The 18,246-nt window shown below is 51.2% G+C and overlaps 1 protein-coding gene across 4 annotated transcripts in view; it reads left to right on the forward strand.

The window, feature by feature from the left end:
* SLIT1 (slit guidance ligand 1) overlaps positions 1-16,761 on the forward strand; it is a 191,135-nt gene extending 174,374 nt beyond the window's left edge. Inside the window, exons 29-39 of one of the 4 annotated variants that reach the window (XR_001817611.2) lie at positions 637-776; positions 960-1,053; positions 4,288-4,425; positions 8,337-8,574; positions 10,204-10,334; positions 10,774-10,928; positions 11,967-12,255; positions 12,572-12,783; positions 13,547-14,213; positions 14,557-14,620; positions 16,000-16,761. Coding sequence is in view for 1 of the 4 variants with exons in the window: in XM_017502778.2 (XP_017358267.1) it covers positions 637-776; positions 960-1,053; positions 4,288-4,425; positions 8,337-8,574; positions 10,204-10,334; positions 10,774-10,928; positions 11,967-12,255; positions 12,572-12,783; positions 13,547-13,785 (1,636 nt within the window). In the remaining 3 variants the exon portion in view is untranslated. Of the gene's footprint in view, positions 1-636; positions 777-959; positions 1,054-4,287; positions 4,426-8,336; positions 8,575-10,203; positions 10,335-10,773; positions 10,929-11,966; positions 12,256-12,571; positions 12,784-13,546 lie in introns of all 4 variants that reach the window. The other 3 variants (XR_001817610.2, XR_001817609.2, XM_017502778.2) reach the window with 3 other exon arrangements.
* The last annotated feature ends 1,485 nt before the right edge of the window (positions 16,762-18,246 follow it).

Here is an 18,246-nt window from a genome sequence, read left to right on the forward strand (position 1 = left end):
CCTCCCAGGTTTAAGTGATTCTCCTGCCTCAGCCTCCTGAGTAGCTGGGATTACAGGCACATGGGACCATACCCGGCTAATTCTTGTATTTTAATAGAGGTGGGGTTTCACCGTGTTGGCCAGGCTGGTCTTGAACTCCTGACCTTAGGTGATCCACCTGCCTTGGCCTCACAAAGTGCTGAGATTACAGGTGTGAGCCACTGCGCCCAGCCACTCCAGGCTTTTACACACTCCTCTGCCCCAGTCACCTTCCTCCCCTTCCTGCTCTCCCTTGTCAGGGTCCTTAGTTAATTCATCACCTCCTCCAGGAAGCCTGCCCTTATCACTCTCTGCCAAGGAGGAGCCAGGCGTCTCCTGCCCCTCTGTTCCGGCTCCCTGGCTTCAGTGCTTACCCCACACTTCCTTACTACCTCTCCTCTCGCTGCCTACCTCCCCTTTGCCTCCCCACTAGACTGTGAGTGAATCCCATGAGGGCAGGGTCAGTCTTGGTCACCTTTAGCCCCACCCAGCACCTGGCAAGGGCCTGGCCCAGAGTAGGGACCCTAACTCTGTGGAATGGTGATACTGACTGGGAGCCACAGGCTTCCACCAGTGTCCCAGGAGGGCTGTCTCTCCGTCCTCCCTTTCTCCACACAGGTGCTCCTGTCCCACCGGCTTTGAAGGAGCAACCTGTGGGGTGAACACGGATGACTGTGTGGAGCACGCCTGTGCCAACGGAGGCATCTGTGTGGACGGCGTGGGCAACTACACCTGCCAGTGCCCCCTGCAGTACGAGGGTAGGCATGTCAGGGCCGCAGTGTCTGGGGGAGGTGGGGGACAGAGACAGCCCGGAGCCCCCATGCCCGGGAGTGGAAGGGGGTCCCTGGCTCAGTGTGTGCCGGCAGTTTCTGTGGGCCTGGCCACCTGGCAGAGTACAGGAGAGCAGCGTCTCTCCTGCCCCTTGCTCCTTCTTTCCCCAGGAAGGGCCTGTGAGCAGCTGGTGGACTTGTGCTCTCCGGATCTGAACCCGTGTCAACACGAGGCCCAGTGTGTGGGCACCCCGGATGGACCCAGGTCAGTGTTGCCCCTTTCCAGGCCCAGGGAGGAGCTCTGGTCACTGAGTCAGCCTGGATTCCAATCTGGGCTCCACACCCCACCCTCATTTCCTCACTTGTCCAGTGGGTTTGGTCCCAGTTCTACAGGGTTCCTAGAATCCATGCAGGGTGGTGGGTGGAGGGGTGTTAGGCACAGCATTGTGGCCACAGAGACCTGGGTGTGAAGCATGATCCTGAAGGTGTCACTTGCCTGCTCCGAGCCTGTTTTCTTGCCTGTAAACTGGCGCGACAGTAGCTTCCTCCTGGGGTGGTTGCAAGGGAAATTGAGAAAATGCATGGAAAGCACACTTAGCTCCAGGTTGGGCATCGTTAAGTGCTCCAGGCTATGATTCCAGATCCACCATTTCTTATCCCCAATTACAAAATCCACAAAACGCGGGAAAGCTTCCCATCTCATGGCAAAATCTGATCTGACCTGGACGTATTTGGTAATAAAAGCTGGCCTGCACTGGCATGAGATCGCTTTCTGTTGTTATGCATCCCATGTAATGTGAATATGTGTAGATTTTGTAGCAGAAACATGAATAAGCCTGATTACGGGGCTGCCTCAGCGCCTACCAGCAGGCTGTGTGATATGCACAGTCTGACCTTAATAAAACCTAAAAAGTGTTAAATTCCAAAACCTATCTGGCCCCAGGAAGTTTGGGTAAAAAGTCGTTGGCCTGTATTTTTGTCATGGTTGTTACCACCATATGTGAAAGTGTCTGTTACTGGAAGACTGCTTTATGAAGGTCACACATTTTTTAAATGATGCTTCCGACTGCAGTTTTGCAAACATAGTCTCATTTCTGAGACCTCCCCATTCCACCCATCAGGGCAGCAAGGGGTGGTCAAGGCAGAGCTTCTTGGGGCTTGTGACTGAGGAACCCAAGCCCAGGGACTCAAGCCAACGCTGGTGGATAGAGTCCCCCAGGAGCCCCCTGTCTAGCTGGGGCAGCCTGGGGCCCATGACAGAAAGTGAGAGTCCAGGATCGTTGAGGCCTGCTTCCACGATCAGTGGGCTCACAAGAGCCTCCATCCAAACAGTGGACCAATGCTGCACTCCTATGGGGGCTTCCAGGGGTGGGGCTTGGCAGGCAGACCAAGCAGCAGTGGCAGATCGGGTGGCATGTGCCCTCCCTGGATGGTGGGATAAGGCAGGACTACACACTGTCCAGCCTGGAGCTCCTGGCACAGTCCCTCAATCACGAAGGGCAAACATGGTGCTTAGCTCCAGACCTGGGGCCGTGGCACACGGTGGAGTGCTGAGTGCGTGTTCTCTCAACTGCCTGTCCTGGTGGAAAGGTGGAAAGATGGAACTGACATGCTCAGCTGTGCCTGGCTGTGGGCGACGGGGAGCCCGCCAGGAAGTCTTGGCCAGCGAGAGGGTCCCAGCCTGGAAGAGGGGTTGCGCAGAAAATAAGAGAGACAGAAAGCTGGGTCTGGAGGACTGAATAGGCAATGCCTATGCAGCAAGTTTGTGTCCAGGGTTCCAATATGTACCTTTAGATTATAAGGATTGACGTCAGTGCACATTATGTAAGCTATACAATAAGGGGAACAGAAAGTTGCAAAAAGCAAATGTCAGCAGAGGGGGTACATAATCACGGGTCATAAAAGGTAAGCAGGTGATATACGTTATCATTGTTAACAGAACATGTGGTCACAAGGATAACAATCTAGAAATGTCACAGGCTAAGCCATAGATCTTTATCTGAGTATAGGAATATCATCTGGTCCTTAAAAGGCTATACTTAACTTGGTAAACAGAGTCATAAAACCCACTCCTCAACAGGAACCGAAAGAGCACACACATCCATTACCTGGGGTCACTGTAGTCAGAAATAGAAAGAGAGGCTGACATTACTCTTATTCTCTCCGTTCCTACTTCCCCATAGCTCGACTGCCTCCAGCAGGAAACTGTATCCAGGATCAAGCTCATGCACAGTGAGGCCCAACACTGGGGGGGCTTCACATGGGAGCGTTCCCCGCACCTGGCATTACCTGGAACCCAAGACATATATCCAATGTATAGTCATTAAATGAATGAATGAGTAGGTGGCAGCTTAGTTACTGTAACATTTTTCAGACTATAACTCCAGACTCATTAGTAGATTGTGATCAATTGGATATAAAGGGAGCCCCAGCCCCTTTTAATGCTAATGTTAAGATTAAAAGATGAAACCAAGTATCAGGAAGCAACATGCCATCTTATAAGGATAATAAGTATTGTATGAATCTGGTTTCAAGTGTGTGTGTGTGCATGTGTGTGCATGTATGTGTATGAAAGTATTTCTTATACCCTGAAAAACGCTGGACAAGGAAATGAGTGGAAAACACAGGGAAGAGCACCCATCTGCCTGGTTGTATGGTTGAGCTTCAGAGTTAGGAGTTTAGAAGGAGTTCAGACAAGGAGACTGCTCAGTGAGGGCTGGAGTGCTCCCCAGAGGCTCCCTGGAGGAGGTGAGTTATGGGGCTGGCTGGACCATGCAGGGAGAAAGGAGATAGCATTCTGGAATCCATGGGTGTGAAGGCAGGGAAGTGCTTGGTGAGCTGGGCTTGGTGTAGGGGAGCAGGAGGCCTGTAGGACGGGGAGCAAGGCCATTACTAGAAAGGGCTACAGGAGTGTATCCTTTATTTGATAGGCAGACAGTAGCCCACAGGGAGTGTCTGGGGCCAGCAGTGAGGCATGGTGGCAACTGGGAAGCTGGGGGCTGACCTGGGGTCACGGCACCCACTGAGCAGCCCTGCCAAGGACTGGGAGACTGGGGAAAGAGGAGTGGGGGAGCCTGTGGAACTCAGTAACGGGTGACAGATCCTGGAGAACAGGGAGGGTGCAGCTGAGCCGCTGGGCAGGTCAGGAATGGGCTGACAGTTGGCCTTGCATGTGCTGTTGCTGGGGAGGGTGGGTCTTCCATGACGAGACTCCATCTCCCCCTGCCACTGGGGTCCCCTCTTCCAGCCCCCAGCCCCTGCCTCAAGTCCATGTGAGCTCTCTTCTCCTAGTAGGAAAGGCTCTCAGGATGGACTGGGGGCCCTTTTAGATCCAGAGCTCTGTGTGACCTCCTGGAGATCCCCACAGCCTCACTGGAACTCGAGGTTCTCTCACATGTACAGGCTGTGGTGGGTGGTGGCGGGGGGGGGCAGTGCACTCCTCTGGCCTCCCAGGCTCTGTGCTGCTGACCGCCCCCAACCATCCCTTCCCCCTCAACAGGTGTGAGTGTGTGCCAGGTTACGCAGGTGACAACTGCAGCGAGACCCAGGATGACTGCAGGGACCACCGCTGCCAGAATGGGGCGCAGTGTGTGGATGAAGTCAACAGCTACTCCTGCCTCTGTGCTGAGGGTTACAGGTGAGTGGCCCCTGGACACACTAGGAGTGACTCCTTGTGGCTGTAAGCCCCTGGGCTGGCAAGAGCCTCCAGCCACTGCTAAGGAAAGGGGTATGGGTCAGAGCCTAGGAGTTGGATGCTGGGGTTTTAACCATGCCTTTGCCAGTCACCAGCTGTGCAGCCTTGGAAAAGTCATGAACTGCTCAGGGCCTAGGCAGAGGACCCCTAACCTGCTTGGTGGAGGGGGTGAGAGATGGATGCAGATGACTGGGCAGTGTCCTGTCACTTACCTGCCTAGCCGAGCCTCTGAGGACATGTCCTGCCACAAAGGGCATCTACCTGCCCACTGGGCTCCCCTGGGAGGTTAGAGGGCCCACCCTCCCTCTGGCCACCCATATCCCATGCTCCACTCACTCATTTTTAAAAAAAATAGCTTCAATGAGATATAATTTATATACCATACAGTTTACTCAGTTACATGTAAAATTCTGTGGCTTTTAGTTTATTCCCAGAGTTGGGCATCCATCACCACAATCAATTTTGAACATTTTCCTTTCCCCCCAAAAAACTCCACACCCCTTATCTGTCATAGCACCCCCTCTTCATCTCAGTTCCAGGCAGCTACTAATCTCCTAATATTTGTGTCTATAAATTTGCCTGTTCTGGAGATTTCCTGTAAGTCGCATCGTACAATCTGTTGTTCTTTGTGACTGGCTGCCTTCACTCAGCGTCATGTTTCAAGATTCATCCATGTGGTGGCAAGTGTTAGCACTTCATTCCTTCTCATGGCTAAGTAGTGTTCTGTTGTGTGGACATACCACATTTTGTTTACCCACTTATTAGTTGATAGGTGTTAAGGTAGTTTGCACTTTTTGGCCATAATGAAGACTGATTCTACCTACATTTGTGTACAGGTTTTTGTGTAGAGATACACTTTTAATTCTCTTGGGTATATGCCTAGGTGTGGATTTTCTGAGTCATATATTAATTGTATGTTTAACTGTTTGAGGAACTACCAAGCTGTTTTCCCCAATGGCTGTACCATTCCCACCAGCAGTGTATGAGTGTGTGAAGTGGTAGCTCATTGTGGTTTTGATTTGTATTTCCTCAGTGCCCAGTGAGGTTGAGCATCTTTTCATGTGCTTGTTGGCCATTTAAAAATATCTTCTTTGGAAAAAAAAAAGTCTATTCAAGTTCTTTGCTCATTTTTCAATTGAGGTATTTGTCTTTTTGTTATTGAGTTGTAAAGGCTTTTTATGTATTCTTGGTAAGCCCTTTATCAGATATATGATTGGAAAGTATTTTCTACCATTTTGTTGGCTGTCTTTTCTTGATAATGCACAAAAGTTTTTAATTTGGTACATCTAGTTTATTTTCTATTTTGTTGCTTGTGCTGTGGGTGGCCTAGGAAACCATTGCCTAATCCAAGGTTATGCAGATTTATACCTATGTTGTCTTGTAAGAGTTTTATAGTTTTAGCTCTTATATTTAGGTCATTGATTCATTTTGAGTTAATTTTTATACATGGTGTGAGGTAGGGGGCCCAACTTCATTCTTTTGCATGCAGATATACATACAGTTGTACTAGCACTATTTGTTGAAAACATAATCCTTTCCAATTGAACAGTCTTGGCACTCTTTTCAAAATCAACTAACTCTAAATGTAAGGATATTTCTGGACTCTAAGTTCTATTCCATTAATCTGTATGACTATCTTTAGGCCAGTACCACACTTTCTTGATTACTGTAGTTTTTGTAATCTATTTTGAAATTGGGAAGTGTGAGTCCTCCTAGTTTGCTTTTCTTTTTAAAGATTGTTTTGGCTATTCTGAGTGCCTTGAATTTCTGTGTGAATCTTAGGGTTAGCATGTTGATTTCTGCAAAGAAGTTAACTGGGATTTTGATAAAGATTGTATTGAATCTGTAGATCAATTTAGCTAGTATTCCCATTTTAACAATATTAAGCATATTGATCCATGAACATGAATGCCTTTCCATTTATTTAGATCTTCTTTAATTTCTTTCAACATCTTGTAGTTTTCAAAGTATAAGTTTTGCACTTTAAAAAATTTATTAAGTATTTTATTCTGCTTGATGCTATTGTAAAGGAATTGTTTTCTTAATTTAATTTTTGTTTGATTTTTTGTGCATTAATCCGGTATTCTACAATCATGCTGAATTATTTCATTAATTCTAATAGTGTTTTAGTGGAATCTGTAGGATTTTCTTACACAAGATCATGTCATCTGGATGCATTTTATTTCTCCTTCCTTCCTTCTTTCCCTTTCTTGCCTGCCTGCCTGCCTTCCCTTCCTCCCCTTCCTCCCTCTCCCTCCCTTCTTCCTTCATTCCTTTTCTTTCTTTTTTTCCTGTAATGGCTAGAACCTCCAGTAAAATATTGAATAGAAGTTGTGAGAACAAATATCCTTGTGTTGTTCCTAATCTTAGGAGGAAATAATTCAGTCTCTGACTATTAAGTATGATGTCAGTTGTGTGTTTTTTGTAGGTGCCCTTTATCAGGTTGATGCAGTTCACTTCTATTCCTAGTTTGTGGAGTGTTTTTGTCATGAAGGAATGTTGAAGTTTGTCAAATGCTTTTTCTGCATCTATTGAGATGAACTTTTTTTTTGCTTTTTTGTTTTGCACTTTAAAAAATTTATTCTTAAGTATTTTATTCTGCTTGATGCTATTGTAAAGGAATTGTTTTCTTAATTTAATTTTTGTTTGATTTTTTGTGCATTAATCCGGTATTCTACAATCATGCTGAATTATTTCATTAATTCTAATAGTGTTTTAGTGGAATCTGTAGGATTTTCTTACACAAGATCATGTCATCTGGATGCATTTTATTTCTCCTTCCTTCCTTCTTTCCCTTTCTTGCCTGCCTGCCTGCCTTCCCTTCCTCCCCTTCCTCCCTCTCCCTCCCTTCTTCCTTCATTCCTTTTCTTTCTTTTTTTCCTGTAATTTTGCTTTTTTGTTAATCAATATCATGTATTCTATGAATTGAATTTCAGATGTCAAACCAGCCTTGCATTCCTGGGGTAAATCTTACTTGGTCATTGTATATAATCTTTTTTTTAAATGGTGTATTTGATTTGCTAATAATTTGTTGAGGATTTTGGTGACAAAATTTATGATATTGGTCTAGTTTTTTGTGATATCTTTTGTTGTGACATTTTTGGTTTTGGTATCAGGGTAATGCTGGTCTCATGTAATGAGTTAGAAAGTGTTCCCTCATTTTTAATTTTTTGGACTAGTTTGTGAAGAATTGATATTTATTGTTTTTAAATGTTTGTTAGAATTCACCAGTGAAACCATCTGGACCTGGGAAGTTTTCTGATTACTAATTCAATTTCTTTACTAGTTATAGGTCTATTCATATTTTCTATTTTTTCTTGGTTCAGTTTTGGTAGTTTGCATATTTTTAGGAATTCATCCATTTCTCTATGTTAGCTAGTTTGTTGGTGTATTTTTCTTCATAGTATTCCTTTATAATTCATTGTATTTCTATAAGGTTTGTAGTAATGTCCCTTCTTTTATTTCTTATTTTAGTAATTTGATTTTTCCCTCTTTATGCCTGTGTCTTAAGTCTCAGTTTTCTTTTCTGTAAAATGGGTATAGTAATATCTGCCTTGAAGAGTTTTTGACATAGGCAGTAATCATCTTGGATCTTGTTAAAAAGCAGATTCAGTGGGTTTTTCATTTCTATCAAGTGTCTAGGTAATGTTGATGCTGCTAGACTAGGGACCATACTTGTTTCTTGGTATCCTTCTGGCTCTCAGCTCTCTCATTAAAAGTGTTTGTTAGGAGCATCTTCTGTCACTTTAAGAATCCATTTTCCCAAGATGTTTAGTGAATTTCTCTTTAGGGCTGTGGGAGAGAAAGATACCTCCTTCCTCTGGCCCTCCCTGACTTGTGTCCTTTCCTCTCAGCGGACAGCTCTGTGAGATCCCTCCCCATCTGCCTGCCCCCAAGAGCCCCTGTGAGGGGACTGAGTGCCAGAACGGGGCCAACTGTGTGGACCAGGGCAACAGGCCCGTGTGCCAGTGCCTCCCAGGCTTCGGTGGCCCTGAGTGTGAGAAGTTGCTCAGTGTCAACTTTGTGGATCGGGACACTTACCTGCAGTTCACTGACCTGCAAAACTGGCCACGGGCCAACATCACCCTGCAGGTGCGTGCCAGAGGGGTTGGTCATAGAGGGGAGTCAGGGAGCAAGGGACCCTGGCTTAGGCCAGAGCATCAAGATGCATCCCTGCATGGTGCCTGGGGAACTAAAAGGACCCTGTGTAATCAAAATTCTTTGAATGTGGATATCAGAATCTCAGCTTGAACTAGTTTAAGCACAGTTAGAAAGGTTATAGAGTCACAAAACCAGAGCAGGGGTGGACATGGTCTCATGGGTAACTGGATTCAGAAAACTAGACTTGCCATCATCCTCTCCCACCATTTCTTGTCCCAACTACTCCTCAGCATCTGCCTCCAGTGCTGCAGACAGGCTTTCTATGTGTGGCTGGAATATGACCAGAGTTAACTTTGGGCTAATCCCTTTAACCAAATGTACCTAGGATCCCTTGAGTCGCCCTTTCCATGCCTTCAATTCCATCTCAGAACATCTTCATAGTGAGGGGAAAGTAAATCGAGTCCCACTTCAATAGCATTGGTGAAATATATCAATGTTTTGCTAAATACTTTTTGGGGATGGAGAGGAGAGTGGCTTATATTGCAAGCACATGATAAGGAATGTTAAATTCTCCTTTAATCATCTTTCTCTTTCCCCCAACTTCCATTCCCTGTCACAAATGCCACCTCTTTCTTCCCTCTCTTTTGTCCTCTTTTCCTTTTTTCTCAGAGCTCTTCAGCCTCTCAAACATGAGCATTCTGCCTTTCCCCTATGTCACCTCTCCAGTATCCTGCCCACTTACATAGTCTACATGGCAAGACAACAGCTAGCCTAACCGCAAAAAATAAAATTTACCAAAACCCTAACCAGCCATTGCCGTGGGCATGTTCTGGGTTTATCCTCATCTTTTACCATTTACAAAGGCTCTTCCTTGAAAGCTTTAATTCCGTCAGCTCAAGGAAGATCTCTGATTGGCCTGGCATTAGTCACATGCCCATCTCTGAACCAACCGCTGAGTCCGAGGAGATGGGGCAGGGTGACTGGACAGGCTGGTTCCTATGCCCGGCTCCACAGACCAGGGTGCTCAGGGTCTTTACCAGGTGAAACGGAGGAAGCAGGACAAGGGAGGGAACAGTGATCATGGCTTCTGCAGCATCTAAGAGGGATCTCCCTCCTGAGGCAAAGATCTCATTTTGCTTGCGAGGTTCCAGAGACAGGCATTACTTTCTGAGTGGCTCCTTCCAGTAGGCTTGGATGACTCTGGCTGTCAGAGAGCCTTCCTGAACTTGTCCTTTCTGTAGTTCCCACCCTAAGCAGCTAGCTCCCTGAGGCCCACAGGACAGGGTACCCGCATTCAGCAGAGAGAGGTCCTGGTCTAATTTTTCTCTCTGGGAAGATTGTCCTGAGGTCTCTTGGCCACTCTCTGGCACAGAGTTTCCAGGCTTCAGTGGCCCAGCACCCTCCCCTGCCTGGACCTGGCCAGGCTGGCAGTGGATGGGGCTTGAACCTGAGGCTGCAGCCTCTGTCAGCGCCCTCTGGAGGAATGGCCTTGGGGAGGCTGGCCAGGTAGAGGAAGAGAGCATCTCTCTTCCAACCTTGGGTCCCCTCTCTGCCCCACCTACCAGCCTGTGCTGCTGCTGCGTGGGGTGGGGTGGGAGAGAAAGTGCCACTGCCTATCAGGTCTCCACGGCGGAGGACAATGGGATCCTTCTGTACAACGGGGACAACGACCACATTGCAGTTGAGCTGTACCAGGGCCATGTGCGTGTCAGCTACGACCCAGGCAGCTACCCCAGCTCTGCCATCTACAGGTAGGGCTTCCTCATGTCCCCCAGCTGGCCTCAGGGGTATGGGACTGCCAGGGCGAGGCCTCCTGGGCCAAAAGCAGGTGGTTATCAAGACCTCTAGAAACCTGGGCTGCCCAAGTTTGAAGGACACTTGAACCATCAGGTCGCTGAGACCTGTGCAGGGGCCCCACCCTTCCCCATCCCTCCACCACCTTAGAGGAAGCTCCTTAATGGGGAGGGGGAGACTCGTAAGTTTGAGACCACTGCCTGAAACCTCTCAGCCTTCCCCAGGGAGTCCAAGAAGGGGAGTGAGAGGGATCAGGCGATAGGCTGTTGAGCCCCCACAGTCCTTAAGATTTAGTCTCCTGGGGAGCAGCTGCTGGTGTTTCTGGGGAAGTGCCCAGGCAGGGATGGTCCAGACTGAGGCCCACTCCCTGGGGCGGGTAACTCCCTCTTCTTCCAGTGCCGAGACGATAAATGACGGGCAGTTCCACACCGTTGAGCTGGTCGCCTTTGACCAGATGGTGAATCTCTCTATTGATGGTGGCAGCCCCATGACCATGGACAACTTTGGCAAACATTATACACTCAACAGTGAGGCGCCACTCTATGTGGGAGGTGAGGACCTGGCCCTGGTGGAGGGGGGGCCTCTCTTGCTGCCTGGCCTGAGTCTGGCCAGGAGTGCTGGTGCCCAGGGACTGAGCTGTGGGAAATGTCAAGTGGGGAGACAATCCTGGTGGTGGCCAAGCTGTAGGACTAGCCTTGCTGCCCGGAGCCCAGCTGCTCTCTGCCTGGCCCAGACTGACCAAGAAGGATGGCTTCTTGGGTTGGGTGCGAGGCCTGGCTTAGGGGAGGTCCTGGGACTGTCTAAGCTGTCTGCGATACCGTGGGCACCTTTCCTCTTGGTTTTGGGCCAGAAGGGGCTTTTCAATGGCTTAGGGTCTAGTCTTGGGGCCCTCAGAGGCCCAGACCCACTGCAAGAGACTCAGGCAGTGAGTCCCTACATCAGCCTCTGCCTCGGCTGGCCTTAGAGGCTTTGCAGGCTAGATGACCCCATCTACCACCTGCAAGCGTTTCTAGGTCTTGATGAGCAGGCTGCTGGATGCAGCAGGGCCATCTCTACCCTGTGGGGGTTGTGCTGGGGCAGGGGTGAGGGAGGGCCCTGGGCCTCATTGCAGCTCCGTAGCTTCAGGCCAGTCATGAGCATCTGTCAAATGGGGCTTAGCAAGCCCTACTTCAGAGGGCTGCTGAGAAGGGACAGCCACAAAAGCAGTGACCCAGCATCACACATGAGTTCTTGACCCCGCCCCTTTGCTACGGCTGGGATCCCTGGGAGGTAAAAGCTCACCAGGGAGAGAAGGTGGCTTGGTGAGGGCAGCCAGACTAGGAACAGGCACCTGACAACTGCACCCAGCAGCTGGCCACTGCCAGGCCTGATGCCCCAGCTCCAATAGAAGAGGAAGCAGCTTTTCCCTTTCATCTGGGAAAGGAGTCTGGGCCCTCCAAGGTGGCAAAGGACCTTGGATCAGGGTGGCAGAGATGAAGGACAGAGGCTGCAGGCAAGAGGGAATGCCATGGAGCTGCCCAGACCTCAGAGGTGGTTGTCTGGCATGGCCGAGCCTGACTCAGCCCAGCTCTGCTTCCCTTGTACCCCAGGGATGCCCGTGGATGTCAACTCAGCTGCCTTCCGCCTGTGGCAGATCCTCAATGGCTCCAGCTTCCACGGATGCATCCGAAACCTGTACATCAACAATGAGCTGCAGGACTTCACCAAGACGCAGATGAAGCCGGGCGTGGTGCCAGGCTGTGAACCCTGCCGCAAGCTCTACTGCCTACACGGCATCTGTCAGCCCAATGCCACCCCGGGGCCCACGTGCCACTGTGAGGCCGGCTGGGGGGGCCTGCACTGTGACCAGCCCGCTGACGGCCCCTGCCATGGCCACAAGTGAGCCTGGGGCCCTGGGGAAGCCCTTGCCCCTGCCCACCTACTCCTTCCCCATGGGAAGGGCTGCCTTACAGTCTTCTAACCTAAATGAGAACATCTGGCTCAACCCAGAGTTTTGTTACTTTTATCTGGCTTTCACTTTTTTATTAATAGAGCAAGGCCCATAGGGACACATACAGAGTCACAGGCAACTCCATCTGTTTCAATCTTGGGAACAGAATAAAGACCTGTGAAGTCAGGGCTGGGCGGGGTGGGCTGCCTCGGGTGGGGCTTGGCTGGGCCTGTCCTCACAGCACCGTTTCTCTGTCCCCTGCAGGTGTGTCCACGGGCAATGCGTGCCCCTCGACGCTCTTTCCTACAGCTGCCAGTGCCAGGATGGGTACTCGGGGGCCCTGTGCAACCAGGCCAGGGCCCCGGCAGAGCCCTGCAGAGGCCTGCAGTGCCTGCATGGCCACTGCCAGGCCTCGGCCACCAAGGGGGCACACTGTGTGTGTGACCCCGGCTTTTCGGGCAAGCTGTGTGAGCAAGGTCAGGGGCCCCCCTCCTGATGTGCCTTCCCCACGGTCCCCCACAAATTGCTTTAGCTGTTTGACTCTTTCTTCCTCCCAGCCTCGGCAGCCCTTCTGTCCCCCCGCCCAAGCCCTGTGCCATGGGCTACTATGAGGCTTTTGGGTCCTTCCACCCTCTGGACACTGCCCCCCATCTCTCCTGGCCCAGCTTGCCCTGCAGCTCCCTTATCCAGGGTATGTGCCTCTTCTGGCTGGGGTCTCTCCTTGCAGAAGAGACCACCCAGGGTAACAACTCCTGGCCCAACCTCTGCATCTTGGCCCCATCACCTTGTGACCTGGGAGTGGCGGCAGAAGTCCAAGGGTTGGGGACTCCTTCCCAGGCCCTCCCTGCTCCTTGACCAATATGCTTCTACTGGAATCTGCACTGCTAAGGCCCAGCAGGGAGAAGCTGGAGAAACCCAGAACTCAGGCGCTTTAAGGGTCCCCTAGGCCGTCCCCTTCCCAGCTCGAATCCTTTTCATAATGTTGCCTCCGGGGCATCCAGCCTCTCTTGCACAACTCTAGCAATGGGGACCCCGCCTCCCTTGGGCAGTTCCATCTGTCCTGGAGGGCCCTGGGAGGAGCTTGTGCATGTCAGCAAGAGGGGAAGTATGATGGGGTCTGAGAGCCACAGGCTCCACCCTACAGATGCTGCCCTCCTCCTCTTCCTCCTGCCTCCCTGGAGGCAGCAGCTCACCCATGGGTGTGCCCTGAGGCTTGCTTTTGGTGTCTGTCCCATCCAGAGTCCGAGTGCCGGGGGGACCCTGTCCGGGACTTTCACCAGGTCCAGAGGGGCTATGCCGTCTGCCGGACCACGCGGCCCCTGTCATGGGTGGAGTGCCGGGGCTCGTGTCCAGGCCAGGGCTGCTGCCAGGGCCTTCGGCTGAAGCGGAGGAAGTTCGCCTTTGAGTGCAGCGATGGAACCTCTTTTGCTGAGGAGGTGGAAAAGCCCACCAAGTGTGGCTGTGCCCTCTGTGCATAGCGCCAGGCATGGACAGGCGGTTGAGGGTGGGCAAGGGGGGCCCAGCCGCTGCAGCAGGCTGGGGTGCAGGTCATCACAGGACGGCTCCTGGGCAGCTGGGCCCTCCTGGGTGGGGTGGTGCCAGAGCAGCCTTTTAAAAGCAAATTGCGCCATAGCTGTGGGGGCAGAGGGGATGGGTGAGGCCCGGGCTGTGGGCTGCCCTCTCCAGAAGTGCCTTGCACAAATAGGCGCTTAATAAATGTTTGTTGAATGAATGTGTGCATGAGGTCAGGCCAAGAAGTGCAGAACGATGACACTCCTCCTTACCTGCTACCTGGGTCTGGAGAAGATAAATGACCCCTTTCCAAACCAGCCCTGCCCTCTGGCCTGTGGCCCAGGCTGGCTTGGAGCTGGGTCCATGGCCCCAGAAGCCTCTTACCCCTCTGCAGGTAACAGTGAAGTACTCAGCCTCATCAGCAGCCGGTTTGGCTCAGTCCACTGCTACAGAACCTGCTGGCGGTAGGCCAGGCTGCGGAGCAGGGGTGCCGCCTCCTGCTGGCCAGGGAGGGTTGGACCCTTCCCCTCTGGGCTGACTGGCTGCTCTGCAGCCACTGCGGGTAGAGATGGTTCTAGGCCAAGGCCTCTGAATCCAAAAGTTCTAGGATGACTACTGTAGCTTCAAGGAGGGCTTATGTGGAGGTAACAGCCACAGGGGCTGCGTATGGTGGCAGACCCCACCAAAGAGGGCAGGGGCTTCTTTGCTCTAGGTAAACAAACATCATCTGCCTCCAGACATTGGCCACAGAAGGGGCACTGGTCCTGGGAGCCCCAGCCAGCAGCCAGCCACAAGCTGTCGGTGAGCTATCGGCAGAAGGGCTGGGAGTGGGGGTCTGTGCCAGGGTGCTCGACCCGGGAGCAGCTGGTTCAGAGTCCTTCACACCGCAGGCGGGTAGGGAGCACTGGAAGGGACGGTGCTGCGGGCATTGGGAAGTCCCCACTGGCTCTGTCACTTGGGGCAAACTTCTTACCTGGGCCTCGGGTTCCTCAGCTGTAAAATGGGTGGGTGGGATGACAGAAGGAACAGTGTCAACTCCCCCACTGTGGTCTTGGGAGGCCAAGGAGTTAGAAGACCCATCTTCATTGATCATCGGTATTTATGTGCCCAACCCGGGGCTGGGAACAGTGGGCATTCTGGCCTAATGGACAGATATAAACGAATCCCAGAGCACCGCAGGAATGACTAGGATGCCTGGGAAGAGTTGAGTGTGGGCTCCAGCCACAGACAGCAGCCCAGGCCAGAGCTTTGCTGGCAGCAAAGGAGCCCGTGTTGGAAGAGGCGCTGAATGTGATCATCTATGTAGGCTTCTCTTCCATACACAGTGAAAATGTAGAAAGATGGTTTGTGAGGCCAAATTGTGAATTGGCTAAAGGGAGGCAAAGCTGCCCTTTCCTTCCCCAGAGGGTCTCACCAAGAGGGCACATCCCGGGGGGCTTCTGGTGGGGAACAGCGGTGAGCATGTCCCTGCCCTGGCTCCCTCCACCTGTGACCAGGAGGCATGGCTGGGTATGTGTTTAGGTGAGGGTCAGAGTGGCATTGTGTCCATGTCTCGTGCCCACATCCCCGCCCAGGACAGTGAGGGGAGCCCTTGATGCTGATTAGAAGGCTAGAGCTGGGGTAGGGGGCGCCTGGCATGTCCCAGACCAGAAGGACTCAATCTAGCAACTGAGAGTCCATGGGAAGAGAGCCCACCCTGCCCACCAGGGGAGGCGTCCTCATGGCAGGATCTGCCCCTCACCAGGGAGCTGGGATCTACTTATAGCTCTGAGCAAGGCCACAGTCCCTGCCCCCACCCCCAAGTAGACAGCAGCCTGGGCCTCATGGGGCTTCTCCCAGGGCCACATATCATAGCATCCTTCTCTTACTCTGAGTTCCCAGGCCACCGTGGGACCCTGCAGAGCAGCTGCACTGGGCTGGATAGGGCAGGAAAGCTCAAGGGCAGCTAGCTTGCCTCTTCCCTAGAAGAAAGGTGCTCACCAACCCTGAGAAAGATTCCCTGGCCACCACCATTCCCCACCACCCTGGAGAAGCCAATTCCCAGGCTTGAAGGGCACTGACTGGCAGGAGACTTCTTCATTCTGCAGGTGGTAGAAAGGGCACCTGTAGACAGGTGGTACCTCACCCCTCACCTGGCGCCACAGGGCTGGGAGGCGAGTGGCTGGCGTGTTTGTTCCCAGGGAGCGCCATGTGAGCTTAAGCCTCCCCTGACCGGCCCCTCCACGTGGCCCAGCCTCCTAGCATGGCAGTGCTGACCTCGGAGCAGGCTGAGGATTGGAATCCGCCATGAGGTGAGGTGAGAGCTGTGTGCCCCAGGATCAGCTTTTTCTCCAATGTGGCCATCCACCAGCAGGTTGCTAAGGACCTGAGTCCACACTCACGTTGCCTGTTTACACGCGGCTTGCAAGTCTGGAAGGCGGCTACAGCGAAGCTGTCCCTCTGAGAAGTCCTCTCCACATCTTGTCCCCCCGCTTTGTGAAGACCCCTAGTTCTCTCTGCATTTTAGACATGAAGAGATACAGCAGGGTGCGTCCCGAGGGAGCTGTGGCCTTGGCAACACCCCTGGCGACAGGGCTTGGGCTCCCGGTGAAGGTGTCAGGAAGTGGAAAAGCCTGGACTTTGTCTCCTCTTTGCCTGATGGCAGCCTAACTGCAAAAGTATCTCTTTATACAGAATACTTACAGATTCTAATATATATTTGTATTTCATTTTGTTATAGTATTTTTATATGTTAAAGTCAACATCCAGCGTCTTGTTTTGCCTTTCGGATGCGATGTGGTCGTGACACGTTTTGTCGGGGTTTCTGTAGTCCTGATCGACTCTTAAGAGACTGGTATAGAACAGGCCTGTGAGGGAGCTGCGCCCGCCCTTGAAGTATCGTTTTAGACTATGTTGATACTGTCTGTTGTCTTCCATGTGAACATGACATTGATTCACTCTGCCTTGTTGGTCTCTTTATCTCCACCAAGGGTGAGCCCGGTGCTGCTGGCATTCTCTCCTAGGGCACTAGGGCTTCTGGGCCGATCACACCTGGGACCCCATCCAGGGATGGCTCCAAGGGGCTCCACATGTAGGATGTCTGTCTCTGGAACACCCTGGTCTTCCTGAAATCCATTCCTCCTGAAGGAGGCGGTCCTGGGAGAGGGCTGGGGCACAGCCCCCCGGGGTCTGCCAGTGCAAGGCTGAGCTGGGGAGGCTGCCCATCCTCATCTCCCTTCAAGTATTTGCCGTGACAGGGACATTCTGTAAGTTTGCACACAGAGCCACACCCATCTTTAATCTGGCTGAGGATTTCGGAGCCCATCAAGACAATCAATAGTGTGACTTCTCAGATGCCTTGTGAGGTTCACTTTCCCATCCCTAGCACAGTGGCTGTTTGTTAGACATTGGAGAAAGCAGGCAAACACAGGTCTGCAGTGGCTCTATCACCATTCAGATGAGAACACTGCAAGCACAATTTGATGATTTATAAGACGCAGGATGGATGGGGAAGGCCGGGCCTGGGCAGGCAGGCTGGGCAAGGTCACTGACAGACACTAAAGGGAGGCCTGAGCCAGCACCATGGACAGATTTCAGTGGAAAATTGGGCCACGGCAATGGTCATACAAGCCACACCTTGACAGCACGTGGGTCATCTTGAAAGGGACCACCTGCTATAACGTCAGTGGTGCCTCCCAAAAAAATGAGGGATTTTGCAGGAAATGTAATGAAGAGGATGAAGGAGAGAAAATGGGTTCCAATGGGGTTGGATGCTCCTGTGTGGCAAGGCCAGTAGCTTACCTGTCAGCTGGCCTATCATTTGTGTTGCCACTTCTGCTAAAGCAGCACGTACACAGACCTGTTTCCCTGCTGTAAAGAAACAGTGATGACAAATGGGAACAGAGAGTCAGGGGCTGTGGTGACCTGAAAGACACGTTCTCCAATGTACTGTGTGTCTGCTAGCTCTTACCATCAGCTAATTCTGTCAAATCTTCATATTTTTAACTTTTTTAAAAAGAGAAGTCAGAACTCTTAATCTTTATGTTAAAAAAAAAAAAAAGCTCATATTATTTTAAACACTAGGTTAAAGAAAACACATCTATGGGCCACCAGTTTGCTATTTCTTAAAGTAAAATCAGTGGCAAATTTCACTGCTAAAAGGAAGGGAATGGGCACAGCAAGGCTTGGTTGGGACCAAAAGGCAGTGCCCAGACTTCCAACAGGTGACATCCTGATTACTCGGGCTGCCAAGTTTTCCTGAGATTGGTGATGACACATCTCTATCATCCCTAAATCCAAAGCCCTCAGAGTTAATTTCGAGATGCCCCTTACCCCAAGGCAGCCAGTCTGCACCTCTTGGGTCAGTATTCTCATTCCACTACAGGATGACTATTGGAGGAAAAGAAGTCTATCTTAACAATGAAAACAACTAATCTGGAGCAAGGTAA

Source organism: Cebus imitator, unplaced genomic scaffold (genome assembly GCF_001604975.1).
Source record: "Cebus imitator isolate Cc_AM_T3 unplaced genomic scaffold, Cebus_imitator-1.0 Scaffold299, whole genome shotgun sequence".
NCBI classification, from domain to species: Eukaryota; Metazoa; Chordata; class Mammalia; order Primates; family Cebidae; genus Cebus; species Cebus imitator.